Source organism: Hippocampus zosterae, chromosome 3, assembly GCF_025434085.1.
Source record: "Hippocampus zosterae strain Florida chromosome 3, ASM2543408v3, whole genome shotgun sequence".
Lineage (NCBI taxonomy): Eukaryota > Metazoa > Chordata > Actinopteri > Syngnathiformes > Syngnathidae > Hippocampus > Hippocampus zosterae.
Window position 1 is genome coordinate 29487378 of NC_067453.1, and position 15127 is coordinate 29502504.

General features: G+C 45.5%; 3 protein-coding genes across 12 annotated transcripts in view; 1 reads left to right on the plus strand and 2 right to left on the minus strand.

Annotated features, from left to right (window-relative positions):
* Positions 1 to 86: 86 nt before the first annotated feature.
* Positions 87 to 3308, minus strand: snx22 (sorting nexin 22). Its single transcript, XM_052061490.1, has 7 exons — positions 3165 to 3308; positions 2207 to 2290; positions 2013 to 2117; positions 1834 to 1928; positions 1314 to 1346; positions 676 to 743; positions 87 to 551 (listed from the first exon to the last, which is right to left on the minus strand). Exons 1-7 carry the CDS (start codon positions 3231 to 3233, stop codon positions 445 to 447), a joined length of 561 nt encoding a protein of 186 aa, XP_051917450.1. The 5' UTR covers positions 3234 to 3308; the 3' UTR covers positions 87 to 444.
* dnai4 (dynein axonemal intermediate chain 4) lies at positions 3181 to 12033 on the minus strand. 2 transcript variants are annotated; one of them, XM_052061473.1, is made up of 17 exons: positions 11836 to 12029; positions 11594 to 11753; positions 11075 to 11232; positions 10764 to 10864; positions 10538 to 10691; positions 10277 to 10416; positions 10065 to 10214; positions 8767 to 8946; positions 8387 to 8688; positions 7057 to 7137; positions 6750 to 6904; positions 6069 to 6229; positions 5514 to 5635; positions 5345 to 5443; positions 5037 to 5263; positions 4630 to 4783; positions 3181 to 4491 (listed from the first exon to the last, which is right to left on the minus strand). In XM_052061473.1, exons 1-17 carry the CDS (start codon positions 11862 to 11864, stop codon positions 4444 to 4446), a joined length of 2421 nt encoding a protein of 806 aa, XP_051917433.1. In that variant the 5' UTR covers positions 11865 to 12029; the 3' UTR covers positions 3181 to 4443. The 2 variants fall into 2 exon arrangements, with proteins under 2 accessions (XP_051917433.1, XP_051917432.1); XM_052061472.1 differs by having other exon boundaries at positions 10538 to 10864; positions 11836 to 12033.
* Positions 12034 to 12587: 554 nt separating this feature from the next.
* The window catches only part of LOC127598008 (AP-3 complex subunit beta-2), a 28068-nt gene continuing 25528 nt past the window's right edge, over positions 12588 to 15127 (plus strand). For 4 of the 9 annotated variants that reach the window (XM_052061464.1, XM_052061465.1, XM_052061468.1 and 1 more), the window contains exon 1: positions 12591 to 12913. Coding sequence is in view for 4 of the 9 variants with exons in the window: in XM_052061468.1 (XP_051917428.1) it covers positions 12801 to 12913 (113 nt within the window). In the remaining 5 variants the exon portion in view is untranslated. Of the gene's footprint in view, positions 12914 to 15127 lie in introns of all 9 variants that reach the window. The other 5 variants (XM_052061462.1, XM_052061463.1, XM_052061466.1 and 2 more) reach the window with 3 other exon arrangements.

The window sequence follows — 15127 nt, forward strand, 5'->3', positions numbered from 1 at the left end:
TTGTTTATATTCATTTTTGCTTGTATGCTAGTACCGTAGCTCACCTTAACATTGGCACAATTAGAAATTCAAGACTTTGAAAGAGGTCAAAACACAATCTGTTTCTTTATTCGCACAGCTATTTGACACAACGCGCTCAAGAAAATGTGAGCACTCAAGACAAAAACAAAAATCATTCTCAGAGAATGTCCAATAAATAATCGAAACCAAAAGAATCCTGTGTTTTATAGTTACACCATTTATGATGCACTACAGCATATCGAGAAGCCATGCCGAACGAGGCACAGGGAGGCTGCAACGCTTTACCAAGATCGGATGCGTGTGGCCCCGGTGAGGGTTTAAAAAAAAAAAAAATGAATAGTACTCTCCAAAAAGCTCACTTCTGAGGTAAAACTCCTGAAATCTCACTTCAATGCATTTCGAGGGCTTTTCATTTCATTCCACTCATTTGAGGATTTTTGTGTCAGACTTGTTGGGAGCTGTGAAGCTGACACGGACGTCCCGCCGGTAGAAGCCCTGAAGGACTCCCCCAAGGACAATATCAGGCAGACCTGCAACACAGAGCGAAAGGGTGACACTAGAGGCCGTAGTGGTGCACCAACACAATTCTCCTATAGATTGTTTCACAACCCCAAGTTTTGTTTTTTGACATGAACATGAAGAAATGATCTCTACCTGATATGCAGTCGGACACATATGGATCCCGGGAGAACCCCATCACTTGCTGATGTGGCAGCTGAAAACTGAAGGACACATACACATTCTTCATTTGGCTTTTACGAGCTTTTTCTATTTAGAAATAAATAAATGCGGTGGATAGAAAAAATATCCACACATCTCTTTTCAAATGCCCCGAAAAAGAAAAATATAATACACTGTATATATTTTTTTTTACAAATGTTACCATTGTCACCTAACATACTGTATAGGAAAATCCTACGAGAACATCTGAAGTTTATTTCTTTATATTTGGGGTTTATCAGTATCAGACGTACTTGCGTTTTGTTTGTAGCGATGATTTAAAGAAAGCTCTTCACCAAAGAAAAAAGATAAGCAGACTTTCCTATGAGTGCCACGATCATGACGAAGGCTGATGACATGATGGTTTGAACCCGAACTAAAATATTCTCCTTCTCAATAAAAGTTAAACAGGTAGCCCACGTCATTCATATATTTATGATTCATACAGAGGCTAAATGTAGCTTTTTTACGACGTAGATGTCGCTCATCACAAATGATTGATTTTAAGACCTTACAAGAGCCAATTGGACGACAACGAAATGACATTTTCGTTTCATTTCGATCGTCTTTACCTGCAATCCGGATTGTCCAGGTCATCGAGTGATCTGAAAGCAAAGCGAGTCATTCATCATCAATAAGCAAAACGTATCACTCGGTTACGACAGCCAAGTTGCACCAAGCATCATTCGCATTGCAATTGGATTGCTGCCATAATTATGTTATGCGAAGCCGGTTACATAAGTATTTATGAAAGACAACCTTTGCATTATATTGTCCATTAGTTCAAACATAACTACAGTAAATGTGATTATTTCATGACAGATCAATCATTTTGCATTTTAATGGAATTTCTATTGATGCTACGATTTTACATTGTTAAATATAACACACACACACACGTTTATACTTCTTCACAACCGTTGCATGTAGAGTATTTAGCAGCATTTTCATAATTTACATTGTATTTATCGAACTGCCTTTTATTTGACGAATGTGGAAAAAAAGCTGGTGGCAAATGGTGAACGACGATTGATGATGAAAATGGAGCAGGTCGCCCAACTGTATTGTCGTATGTGTCAAAAGTGTTCTCACTCCATGCTGCTGATCTTGTTGCCTGTGTGGTAATGTTTGACATGGAGGAAGTCCAGCAGCTCCTGAGGCACATCCTCATTGAGACAGACGATCTCCTAGTCGGGCAGGACACCACAAATAACATACTGTAACATCAACTCAATACAAACCGCGCATGCAATGAATAATTTCTGCGTTACCTGGATGTAATCCTCCAGCTCCTGCCTCCTCTGCTCCAGAGGTTTGGTCCTCAGATGAGGATTCCTTTTACTGGGGAAATCTGGGATCTGGATGATCTTCCTGAGCTGGAATTACAGATACAACTAGACTTCTTGGACAACAGCATGTCCAAGGACTAATGAAGAGTAAGTGTGTGTCGGTCACATGAACTCACTTTTCTGTGCAGCATCTGGAATTCGCTGCTCCTCCTCAGCACAAAATGTTTCCTCTCGTTGAACAGCACTTCAACTCGAAAGAGCTGCATGAAAAGACACACAGCGTTTGCAGTTGAAAAAAACAAACATCTTTGAGAATCACTGAGGAATGACGAATATTTGAACATGCAAGAAGGGGAAACGAATACAATACAATACAATACATGCTGATTTATATAGCGCTTTCACAACAGCGGCAGCTGTAACAAAGCGCTTTACAAAACAGTTAACATAAGTAAAATAATAAAAACAACACATAACATAAAACACGGACAGTCGTGCAGTCCTAACCACTTTTCCGTCACACGCTTTGTTGTTAGAAGCAGTTTGAGATGAAAGAGGAGAGAATCAAAGTGTCCTTTAACCACCATCTCATGATTAAGCTGGTTGCTTAAATATTGACATTGTGTGTCCACTAGGAGGCGTTGTAGACTGTTGAGTGGTACTTATTGGGCTCATCAACCTTTTTAGAAATCCAAGTTACTTTTTGGGTACTGAGTACTGTAATGCAAAAGTTTGAGTAACACATGTGTTGAAATCAAAATACCTTAAATTATTTGTTATACTTAACCATTAATATTCGTACAAAATTCTTCATTATTAGTGGTAGTGAAGACCTGCGTCTGAAAGGCACTGACATTTGTTACACACGCGTTTTAAAACGTATATTTTGGCCCGAGAACACCGTTTTTATTGTTAAGAGTGCGTTTTTCGGAGGTTCTATGAACGCATCACAACATGAGACAACCTGCTCGCCAAGCCCAGCAACCAGGTGCTTACTCACCTTTCGTTTCCGTCTTTACTCCAGCACGCAAACACATGCGAAATGGGCGACAAAACACAACAGTGATGCCAAAAAAATGCAGCAAAAGCAAAAAAAAAAAAAGAAAAAGATAAAAAGGGGTTGAAAGTACTCACCTTTTTGGACTTCCCCACCTCGTCCACTTCCCTCACCGTGGATGGAATGGTCACGTGTATCAAAGGCATTCCCGTTGTCCCACCCGAAGCATTAGGAGCGACTGTGGGGGCACTTTTTCTGTCCGGTCCGAATTGTTCCGGCAAGTCTCGGAGGATGTGTCCGGGTTGCCAGCGTTCAACTCCAGCGTGAACAACAGTTGTCCCACCTCTCGGAGCTCCACCTCCACGCTAATTGGACAGTGTGGCACATCCGGGTGATTCAAAGTGCAGTCGACCGCACAGGAAATTAGCTAGCAACCTAACTAACTTACAAACGCTTCATTTCTAAAGTAGTTAATCGGGGTTCAGCAGTTGTTTTCCTAGTTATTCAATGAAGGTATCGAAGAAAAAAAAGACAAGTTTTAAAAATATCAAAAAGTCTCAATTTTTTCGTGTTTTTTTTTGTTTTCGTCTCATTCTTTTTCGAAATTGCTTTCATTCAAGGTCTTTATTTGAAAGAAAAAAATAATCATGCAAGTATCTCATGATAAAATACAGTTTAAGTGACAATGATTTCAGAAAGGAGAAATAATATTTAGGTTAAAAAAAACAAAAGATAATGCAAGTAAGGCCTGTGTATGTATCAAAGATATACAAACTCTACATATAGTATTTTATACTATATGCATGACAGGCACAAAGGAGTATATAATGTGGGCGGGTCAGCCTGGTATAACAATTGTATTGAAGTATGCAACAACGTAAAGTGATGTAGTCCAATGTGGAGGGTTTCACTTCTCTGTGAATCAACCGTGTTTCGTTCTGAAATGGGATGTAAACCCAGAAACACTTCAAACCGTTCAAACACTATTTGAAAGCTGCTGTCCAGCATCCTGCTATAAACAAGCGCTAGTGAAGTGCACTGGCATGGCGGCCTTTGAAACTTGTCGTGATGAGACTTAGGTGGCCGCGAAGGACAAGTACAAGTGCGAGCAGCTAGCATGAGCAGGTGTGTCTATTTTAGCTTTTGACATGTGTCTGGTTATGAAATGGAGGAATGTGAGGGCCCACGCGCATTCACATGCTGCCAGTCGCCGATGAGTGGACAGAGCAGCTGCATGGCCGCTCGGTCCGAGTGAAAAGAAACGCTGTCATCCATGAATAACCACGTTAGCCAACGCATTCCTGGACTGTGCGCCTGACAAGTGGTTCGCAAATAGTGCTAATAATAATCAGCGAAGCGGACACTGATCGAAACCACACTTTTATGAACATCTCAGTCACACTTTGTTGGTGAAAACTACGAAGTACTGGTAGGAAAGTGAATGATTTCCTCCAAACTTGGCACCTGGAAGAAAGACAAAAAAACAAAAACTGAGTTTGTGTCACGGGGATTTCTGTAATATACAAATCCAATTCACGAAAGCATCTGTGACAAGAGTGGGGTGTGAGACAAACGCTACGCTAAGGGTGACGTCGGAGCTACCGTCTTGTCCGGCCCCACGCTGAGGTTCAGGATCCTGTAGAATTTCACTTGTCCACTCGAGTCGCCGACCAGGATGCAATTTGAGTCCCTGGCGAACAGCATGGAGGTCAAGTTGAGGCCCCGTGCGGCGGGCTCCACGATGACGGGGTCCAGCCTTGAGGGAGTTGCAATCAGTAACAATTTTGATATTCACAACTAGCATAGATGTGTGAAGAGGATTTATAAAAACTGAAATGCGGTAAAACTCACTCACTTAGAGAAAAATGGAGAGAGAACAGTAAGATAGAAACAAAACATGAATCCAGTAGCAACCTAACACACGATTCAACCAGGCCCGTGAAACGCACTCAATAGTAACACGGCTCAAGTGGACGCAAAACTATCGATAGTAACCAACGGAGACTCACAAGGAAGCGTTCAAGTCCCAGATCTCCAGCTGTTCGCTTTTGATGGCGGCGAACACCGAGGGCCAGAGCGGGGACCACCCGGCGGACAGCACGGGACTCTGGATGGAGGTGAAGCCCATCACCGGCGTCAGGCAGCCCTCCTTCCACAACTGGACGGTCCAGTCGGCGGAGCCACTCAGGAACACGTCGTGGCTGAACGGGGACCATTGGACTTGGTTGACGGGGCACTGCGGAGGCGAGGGGAAGGAAGGGAGATGTCACGGAAGCATTTGCGGCAACGGAGTGTTGAGTGAGGGCCACGGACTTACCAGGTGTTTCTGATAAAGGGCCAGGTAATGATGGTGGTTGGACACGGAGCACTTGTGGATAACACCCTCTGAAGTGCCGGCCAAGTAGATAGTGGGATCCTACGGGCGGGACCGATGAATATCTTGTCATGGGATCACACAACATTACTGCGTAAAACTTCCAACTTACGCTAGGGTGAAAATCCAAGCAAAGACCAGGCGTTGCAGTGGAAACCAGAATACCCTCTCTCTTGGTTTTGTTGCCTTCCCCCTTCTTGATGCCGTCTTGGATTCTCCTCAGCTCGAGCATGCCTGATGATCGATGCGAAAAACAAAACAAAAGATGAGCCTGCAGATCATCTTTTGTCTGTCCGTCGCGCCAAGCTAATTATTGCTACACGGTTACGATCAAACTAAACATAAAACAAAGAGAATTAAACGTTGTGTATGTTGAAACAACCACCGACATTTTCCTGATGACTCACTAACGGGATAACTTATAGCAACGGATACTTGAACACAACTCAGACATATATTCTTGATCCTCTGCCAAGAGCAACCAAGATGACTGCAGCTTACTGAGTGCGCCGTGAAAGTTCTTCAAAAGCGTGTTAATCCATCTATAATGTATTAATGTATTTGGTCACATGATATTGAACATGTGAACAGCAATGTCCATATCACCTGAGACGAAGAGAGATTCACTGTATCACAACAATCGGAGGAATTCAGCTTTGTCTCCTACCGACGCCCTCCAGGCCGTGGCTGCACAGGAGCCACTTGAGGACATGTCCGTCCTCCGACACGGACATGACTGATTCCACCACATCCTCCTCGGAAAGCGACATCTCCTGCCTGACCCAGGTGACGTGCCACACGGGATGAACGTGCCTCCTCCTGCAATCTCTTCGCGAGACCAAAGAACACGGCATCAGGATGTGAAGAGAGTGCTTGGGAAATTTCTGAACCGCTTAATCTTCACTAGGGTCGCGGGGGGTGCTGGAGCCTATCCCAGCCATCTTCGGGCAGTAGGCGGGGGACACCCTGGATCAGTTGCCAGCCAATCGCAGGGCACACAGAGACGAACAACCATTCACACTCACACTCACACCTCGGGACAATTTAGAGCGTTCAATCAGCCTGCCATGCATGTTTTTCGAATGCGAGAGGAAACCGGAGTACCCGGAGAAAATCCACGCAGGCCTGGGGAGAACATGCAAACTCCACACAGGGAGGCCAGAGCTGGAATCGATCGAACCCGGTACCTCTGCACTGTGAAGCCGACGTGCTAACCACTGGACTACCGGGCGCTTGGGAAATTATCCAATTAAATTCGGGTGATCTATTTTTATACGAAAAGGCCACCCGTGAGGTAGAAGCCGGACGCAGGCGAAAGGCTCGTCGCGACAAGTGCTCGCAACCTCACATGCTGCTGGCGAGGAACGTGCGGCTTTCTCGATCGGACACGCTGAAGATGGCGACCGTGCCGTCGTGCATCCCCACCGCCAACTTGTCGGGGTTGTTGGAGGAGAAATCCAGTGCCGTGATGCCGCTGTGACAGTGGTACAGACGCTCTGGCCACTGCACACAGCAGAACGCCTTGGAATCCGTCAAGGTGCGCTGAGTGCAATCTTGACAAGGTCAATGTCGAAGTTCAAGTAGAAACATGACTCAAGTGGACATGTGATCCTGGAAATGAGTCAGCATTACACACTGGAATATAATCTACATACGCTCAGATTCTTGATGGACCAGCAGCAGATCAGGCCTTTACTCCCAGGGCTGAAGTTACCGTAGCCGACGGCCAGCAGATCCTGACAGGGGACATACATGACATACATGATTACTCTAACTCGTAAAAATATTCATCAGAGAAAATCTGCGCCATAGTTGGCGTATGAAGGATGAACCGCAATATCAAGAGTCCAGTGTCAATGTGTTCGTATTTTACACTTCATAATGGGCCAGGAGGCAGGTCTGGACTGCAGCCAGGAGAGTATTTATTTACTACGCAGCTACACAGTTACAACGTGCAGAATGTGGCTTGGAATTGCCTTGCTGGAATAAGCGGGGGCGCCCTTGTAAATGACATTGCTAGGATTTCAGGACAACCTACACCCTCACAGATTCTGGGGTTTGAACATTACGCTGATAACAAGCGAGATCGTCAAAGTTTACCATTTTGATTTCCCAAAGCATTCGAAATGTGGACTCATAAGACCATAGCACACTTTTCTGAATTGCATCACATCCATCGCAGTTGAGGTCCGGCCAAGAGAAGAGAGCCGTGCGTCTGGGTCAAGTTCTTGTATGGCTTTGTTTCTGCGTGATAAGAGTTTCCACTGGCTTTTGTAGGTGTCGCAATGAATTAACTGACAATGGTTTTCGGACCTGCGGACTTTGTATCGGTCTGTCGTGGTGAAAAAGGAGCTGAGCCAAAGGGCGAAGCTCTCAATTTACCGGTCGATCTACGTTCCAACACTCATCTATGGTCACGAGCTATGGGTCGTGACCGAAAGAACGAGATCCCGGATACAAGCGGCCGAAATGAGTTTTCTCCGCAGGGTGTCCGGGCTCTCCCTTAGAGATAAGGTGAGAAGCTCGGTCATCCGGGAAGGGCTCCGAGTCGAGCCGCTTCTCCTCCACATCGAGAGGAGCCAGATGAGGTGGCTTGGGCATCTGATTCGGATGCCTCCTGAACGCCTCCCTGGTGAGGTGTTCCGGGCATGTCCCGAGGAAGACCCAGGACACGCTGGAGAGACTATGTCACCCAGCTGGCCTGGGAACGCCTCGGGAACCCCCGGGGAGAGCTGGAAGAAGTAGCTAGGGAGAGGGAAGTCTGGGCTTCCCTGCTAAAGCTGTTGCCCCCGCGACCCGGCCCCGGATAAGCGGTAGAAGATGGATGGATGGATGGTTTTCGGACCGACAGACCGTCGAAGACAAAATCCTCCATTTCCTTGCTATAATACATTGCTTTCAAACCGTTACGCAATTTGCTCAGACGGTAGTCGAACGCTGAAATTGGCGTTTGTACGTAAAAGGTTTTCCAGATGTCTTTCTTACCACGTTCTGCTTGTTCCAAGCCATGCAGGTGATGCTCCATCCTTTGGTGAGCTGGCAACTGAAGGTCCAGAGTAGTTCCAGAGAAGGATCTGGCTCTTCCTCCTCCTCTTTTTCCTCTTCCTCCTTTTCCACTTCCTCCTTCTCCTCCTTTTCCACCTGCTCCTCGTCCGTTATCACCTGCTCCTCCTCCTTTAGCTCCGGTTCCTCATTCCCCATCTCGTCTGCTTCCTCCTCCTCATCGTCTTCCTCCTCGTCCTCCTTGGTGAGCTTCTCGGAGTCAGGCTTCGTTTCGGCGGGGAGTTCTTAAAACACAGTGGGCTCGGTACTACACCCAAAACAAACACCTCCATTGGTCGGGGCCGCTTGAAAACCTGCGCTACCTTTTATCTCGGGGAGGCTTCTATAAGCAGCCAGCTTGGGTTGAAAGACGTTGGCCACGAGGCAACGTTCCATGATCAGCAAGTTGCGCTGGAACGTTTCCGACTTGAAGATCACCTGCAGCTCGGGCTCGTCGCTCATATCGCCCCCTTGCATCTTGAACAGGGAGCTCCCGGTACTGGCTGGGCTCATGGGAGAGACAAAGTCAACAGAAGCCTCTTTCACATGAGAAGCGACACAAAGGCACAAAGGCAAACCGCAATTCCGATGAATTTGAGGCGCTGTGTAAAACGTAATCAAATGCAGAATTAAATATTTGAAAACTATTTTCAAACTATATTCAATTGAATATGTCCCCCGCCTACTGCCCGAAGACAGCTGGGATAGGCTCCAGCACCCCCCCCTCCGCGACCCTAGTGAGGATCAAGCGGCTCGGAAGATGAATGAATGAATGAATGAATGAATATTCAATTGAAGACACTGCAACGGCAAAATATTACATGTTCAAAGTGATGAATGTTCGTCGGGGTTGTTTACAAATATTCTCTCATTTTGAATGACTGCAAATGACATTCCGGGCGGCGCGGTAGTCCAGTGGTTAGCACGTCGGCTTCACAGCGCAGAGGTACCGGGTTCGATTCCAGCTCCGGCCTCCCTGTGTGGAGTTTGCATGTTCTCCCCGGGCCTGCGTGGGTTTTCTCCGGGTGCTCCGGTCTCCTCCCACATTCCAAATAGATCACCCGAATTTAATTGGATAATTTCCCAAGCGCCCGGTAGTCCAGTGGTTAGCACGTCGGCTTCACAGTGCAGAGGTACCGGGTTCGATTCCCGCTCCGGCCTCCCTGTGTGGAGTTTGCATGTTCTCCCCGGGCCTGCGTGGGTTTTCTCCGGGTGCTCCGGTTTCCTCCCACATTCCAAAAATATGCGTGGCAGGCTGATTGAACACTCTAAATTGTCCCGAGGTGTGAATGTGAGCGTGGGTGGTTGTTCGTCTCTGTGTGCCCTGCGATTGGCTGGCAACTGATTCACGGTGTCCCCCGCCTACTGCCCGAAGACGGCTGGGATAGGCTCCAGCACCCCCGCGACCCTGGTGAGGATTAAGCGGTTCGGAAAATGGATGGATGGATGGATGCAACACATTCCATCCAATCAATTATTTCATCTTTAATTGTAGGTTAAGGAAGATCAATGAAGGAAATAAACGCAAAATGACAAAATTTTCAAGAAATTCATTTTGTGGGTCACCGACAATGAAAACAAACCAGTGGCAAGCTGTTTTTTTTTTTTTTTTTGTAATTACCGGTGCCGACTGTGCTGATACTGCTGAAGCTTCCCAACCGCTTTGGATCTTTGCTAATGTCCACCATGCTTTCCACAGCGTTGGCCTTCTCCGCTTTCGGAGCTTCATTTTGGAACGAGTCGTATATTTCCCAGATGGTGGCGATGGTGCCTGTGTCAAAGGATTCCAACTTGAGCAAGCTAAACAAACAGCAGATCTGTCGTCGATCTTACCTTGATCGTGCATGACAATCTTTTCGCTCTGGACTTTTTTGTGTTTAGCCGCGCCGACGAAGGTCTGCATGGCTCGCTCTACGTATTTGTCGTTGCCCAATCTGTTGTTGCACAGCTCAATATAGAGGGTGTTGCTCTCCCTAAAGATACACACATGACGATATAGGCAGTGTTTCGGGACAAAACTTCAAGTAATGTTCGACAGTTCTGAAGTTATTTTTTTTTTCATGTAAGATATAAAATAAAAAAATCTTTACTGACTTAGTGGCCTGAGCGTTTTCAGCCTCCTCTGACATGCAAGTGCTGGGCAGATCCAGAAGTATGATGGTGTCCGTTTCAGTCATGTAGATGCTCAACACCTCATCTAAAGGAATCTCCTCCGGTGTCTGTTGACTCACAACTTGTCTGGCTGTCTCTGGGAAGGGAGGAAAGCAGGTAACAATATTGTTCCGTTTGCCATCCCATCTAATTGTGAGGGAATAACAACCGAGTGGTTGGCTGGTGTCCAACATGCTGAAGCCCACGCCGCTTTGAGAGACCAATGAGGCTCTGGTCGAAATGCTGGGCAGGCTGCTGTTCCACCTTGACCTAGAAAGCAAGAAAATATGTTGCGCATGGTTAGTGGTCATAGATTATCGTGACACAAATAAATGGTCAATTTCTTTAGTATTTTGTGGAATAATGCGATACGTAGTGTTGTTTTTATTTTCTCTCCTGATATAAAGAGAAGTTAATTCACATAGCACATATCACAAAAGCTGCAGCTGTAACAAAGCACTTTACATAGACGATTGTTACCCGGAAGAGGGCACAATGGAAAACGAGGAGGATTTGGAAGTGTCCCATCTGGAGTAGTAATCGTCAAAGAAGGATCGCTGCGGTTTGGCGTGTGGGTCCTTGGGCTCGGCTTCATACAGGGGCCGAGGTGTGACATCATTGCCATCCTCATCCAGCACCTGCGAAGAGAAAGACACAAGGCACAAAATACGCCGCGAGCTGGAGAGAAATGTGCTCCTGCGTGGGTCTCACACACATCGTGACATGTTAGCAACGTTACACTTGGATCTCGTCTTATTTTTACTTTTTGTCAACTTCTTTTTACACTTGTTTAACAATTGAGAATGTTGATAAAACAGGATGTTCATTTCAAAAATATATATTTATTTCCCCAAATAAAATGTGATGTGCATTGTATTTGTTTTGATCATGTATCATCAATAATACATCATTCCCTCAAATAATGTGAGAGTAATTTTTCTGGACCTTGATGGTGAAAGTGTACCTAATGAAGACTAGAGGAGAGAACAATGACGTTACCCTAATGGCTTTCCTCTGAGCTAAGCTTCGACCCGTTTTGCTGTCCGAAAGCATCCTGGAGCCTTTTCGGCTATGGAAACCCGCGACGCTCCCTGTGTATCTCGAACTGTGGAGGACTCGCTGCATCCCCGAAGTGGATCTTCTCATCGCCCGAGAGGAGCTGCAAGTCACAAACGGTAAGGTTAGCATTAGCATGAGCAGCAAGTTTGATTAAGAGTTCAACACACTATCCATGTACATACGCGGTTAGTGTTGAACTATTTCGCTTCATCTTTTCGTTTTCTGTTTTTACAATGTCGACTTTCAACCTGGATTTCAGATGTCACGTAAACGCTTGTTAATCTTGTTACCAAGACAACGAAAGGAGCAGCAGCATTGCGCATGCGTGTTACATGCATTGAAAATACGTTTGGGTTCTTGTTTTTCTTTTTTATTGTATTCTATGAAACAAAAAACACTGTACTATGATTTTATTCTAATTCGTAAATAAACTAATTCATATAAAACGATAAAATAATACTTATTGAATATAGTCCAGAACATTCTTTTTTTCCAGCGAGAAACAGTGGAAGAGTCACAGACCAAAACTGAAATTAAAAATGACTATTATACGAATGGAATCTTTGTTAAATATGTTGTCTTGAGTCCATAGTATATATTAAAGTATCTATACAATTGAATATAATTAAATTGTTTCCTAATGAGGAGACAAAGATGTATGGTTGATCACCCTGAGTGGTGGAAATGGTATTACCCTTTGGATTACATTTTAATGCATTGGCAGTGTTAATTGTATGCGCCTTAAAAAACCCTCTTAAATCATCTGGATATGTACATATTATTAAACACTTCAGTAACTTCTATTTGTGTAATCACGTTGTGTTTTATTTTGGGATAAGATTACAAAATGACATCATTAATTTATATATGGTGGAGACCGGGTGGTCCAGTGGTTAAAATGGTTTGACCTAAAATTTACGAGCCAATCTAAGGGCAAGCACTTCCGGGTTCCTCGCCTCCTTCTGTCACGTGATCTGCGCATCATAGCCCTCCTTCCCCCCTTTCTCCTCTTGCAACTATTATCCTCCTCCTCCCGGGGATTACACGGTGCCTGTGCGCCTGTAAGGACAGTGGAACAGCTTCTATACCCGCAACAAAAATCTCGGTCGCCTCGGCGGGAGGTCGAAGACGCTGTAACGCCAGCACCATGTCCGCCAGCTCGGCCTTCAACGACGAGAAAGGGGGCTCCTCCAGTGTCGGGGAGCCCGAATATGGCCACGATCCGGCGAGTGGCGGGATTTTCTCCTCGGACTATAAAAGGTACACCTGCGCTCGCTTCGGAGCCAAATGTTCACATTCACGTCCATTTTGAGCGTTATATCAATTTCAACATCTGGCCGGAATCGAGCTAGCTCCAATCGAATGCCCTCCACCATCTCCGTATTAGCTGTATGAGATTGGTTGGTGGTCGTGGTTTGGTTCGCTCGAACGTTCTCCCTGCGGTAACGTGAGCTGATTCAAAATTCAAGCTAAAAAATATAACAACAAGAAGAAAGTAGCTTGAATTCGTTTACCATTAAATGGACATTGTAAATGGTGATATGGAACGTAATGAAAGTCCGTTTTAAAAGGATCCGCGCCAGGCCTCAACTCCATTTTATTCAGCACCATCGCTACTGGACAGCAACCCCCCCCCCCTTTTTTCCGAAACACTCATTCAGTCAACCCGCGCATATTCACGGATTGCCATTCGCCATTCTTTTTCGGGCAACGCATCCTTCTTTGGACGCACCCACAACCGGCGCGTTAGAGGTCGACGCGTTGTTTTGGTTCGTTCCAGTACATATCGGGTTTTTGAACAAATCATTTTGATGGAAAGTGTCGAAACATGGTGAATCACGAAGGTATTTGGCTGCAGTGGCGGAGGTAAACTTTTATCCTAATGGGGGTAGGGTGGGGCATGGAGTGGCCAAGGCTATCTCATGGAGTCCACAATGCAATAACTTATCAAGCAAGGAAAAAAAACTAAACAAAACCGTTACCGAGTGACATGTTACACATGTAGCTGTACTAAATAAGTTATGACGAAATACCTGGAATCGTTACTACACAGCACAGTAAAAATAAGTTATTTGCTCATCCCAGCTTCGTGTTGGATGGTTGCATGGTGGATTAGTGTTTAGCAAGATTGGGGTTGCAGGTTCAAGGCGCTGGGCTTCCTTTTTAAAGTTAATGTTGTTTTTGTCCTTGCTTGTGTGACTTTTTAGCAGTGGTTTCCTCCCAAGTTCCAAAAACATGCACGTTGTGGCCAGTGAATGTTCGTAATCGTCCACGTGTGGTTGTGTGAGTGCAAATTGGATGGATGGAAACCGTGTCATTTTTCTTTCCTACCAGTAGAGGGAGCACATTCCTTGTTGAGGTCAGAACCTGGGTTTGTGAAATCTGACCTTTGTCTGTTTGAGTACCGGTTGCCATTATTTTTATCTGTGGTTGCAGTTATCCTGTCGATTTGTGGTACAATCCCCAATTCAAGTGAAGTTGGGACCTAAATTTAAAAAAAACCCTATCGCAACTATTCACTCATTTGGAATTGGGTGCCTGCAGCACATTCCCAAAGGAGTGGGACAGGTGTAGGTTTACCACTGCGTTACCTCACTTTTCCATACAAAAAGTGTTGTTTTGATTCTCCACCTTTTTGTACTGCTTTCCCATACAGATTCATGACAACTTTGGAAATGTATGTGCTGTTGACCAAGCTTTCGGGTATTTGGGAGTGTTTCCCAATACAGTCAAAGACAATTTGTTAGGCATTCACTGGTCCATCTCATTGTGTGATCTGTAGGAAGGAATTGTATTCATGGGTTTTGTTCAACCCTTTCGTCTAACATTGATAGCGGTGTATTTTGGTTGTTCTGCTGTTTTCACCCGAAGATGATGCTCTATAGAACACCCAAGCATAACGTTTGTTATCAGTTGATTTCTGAAAATGTGTCTGTGAGTGAGCTGTTGTGAATTTTGGTGAATTGTGACATCAGCTCAGTGGTTAGCACGTGGGCTTCACAGTGCAGAGGTACCGGGTTCGATTCCAGCTCCGGCCTCCCTGTGTGGAGTTTGCATGTTCTCCCCGGGCCTGTGTGGGTTTTCTCCGGGTGCTCCGGTTTCCTCCCACATTCCAAAAACATGCGTGGCAGGCTGATTGAACACTCTAAATTGTCCCTAGGTGTGAGTGTGAGTGCGAATGGTTGTTCGTTTCTGTGTGCCCTGCGATTGGCTGGCAACCGATTCAGGTTGTCCCCCGCCTACTACCCGAAGACGGCTGGGATAGGCTCCAGCACCCCCCGCGACCCTAGTGAGGATCAAGCGGCTCGGAAGATGAATGAATGAATGTGACATCTGCAAGTTTCTATTGTCCAGGACTTGGCAGCAACTCGTCACGTGTGGTGTGTTACGTGAAGATGGCGACCCCACTGCCTCTCACATGCACCTTTTGTTGTTGAATAAAGCAGTCAGTTGCTATTCACTTTCATTGATTTA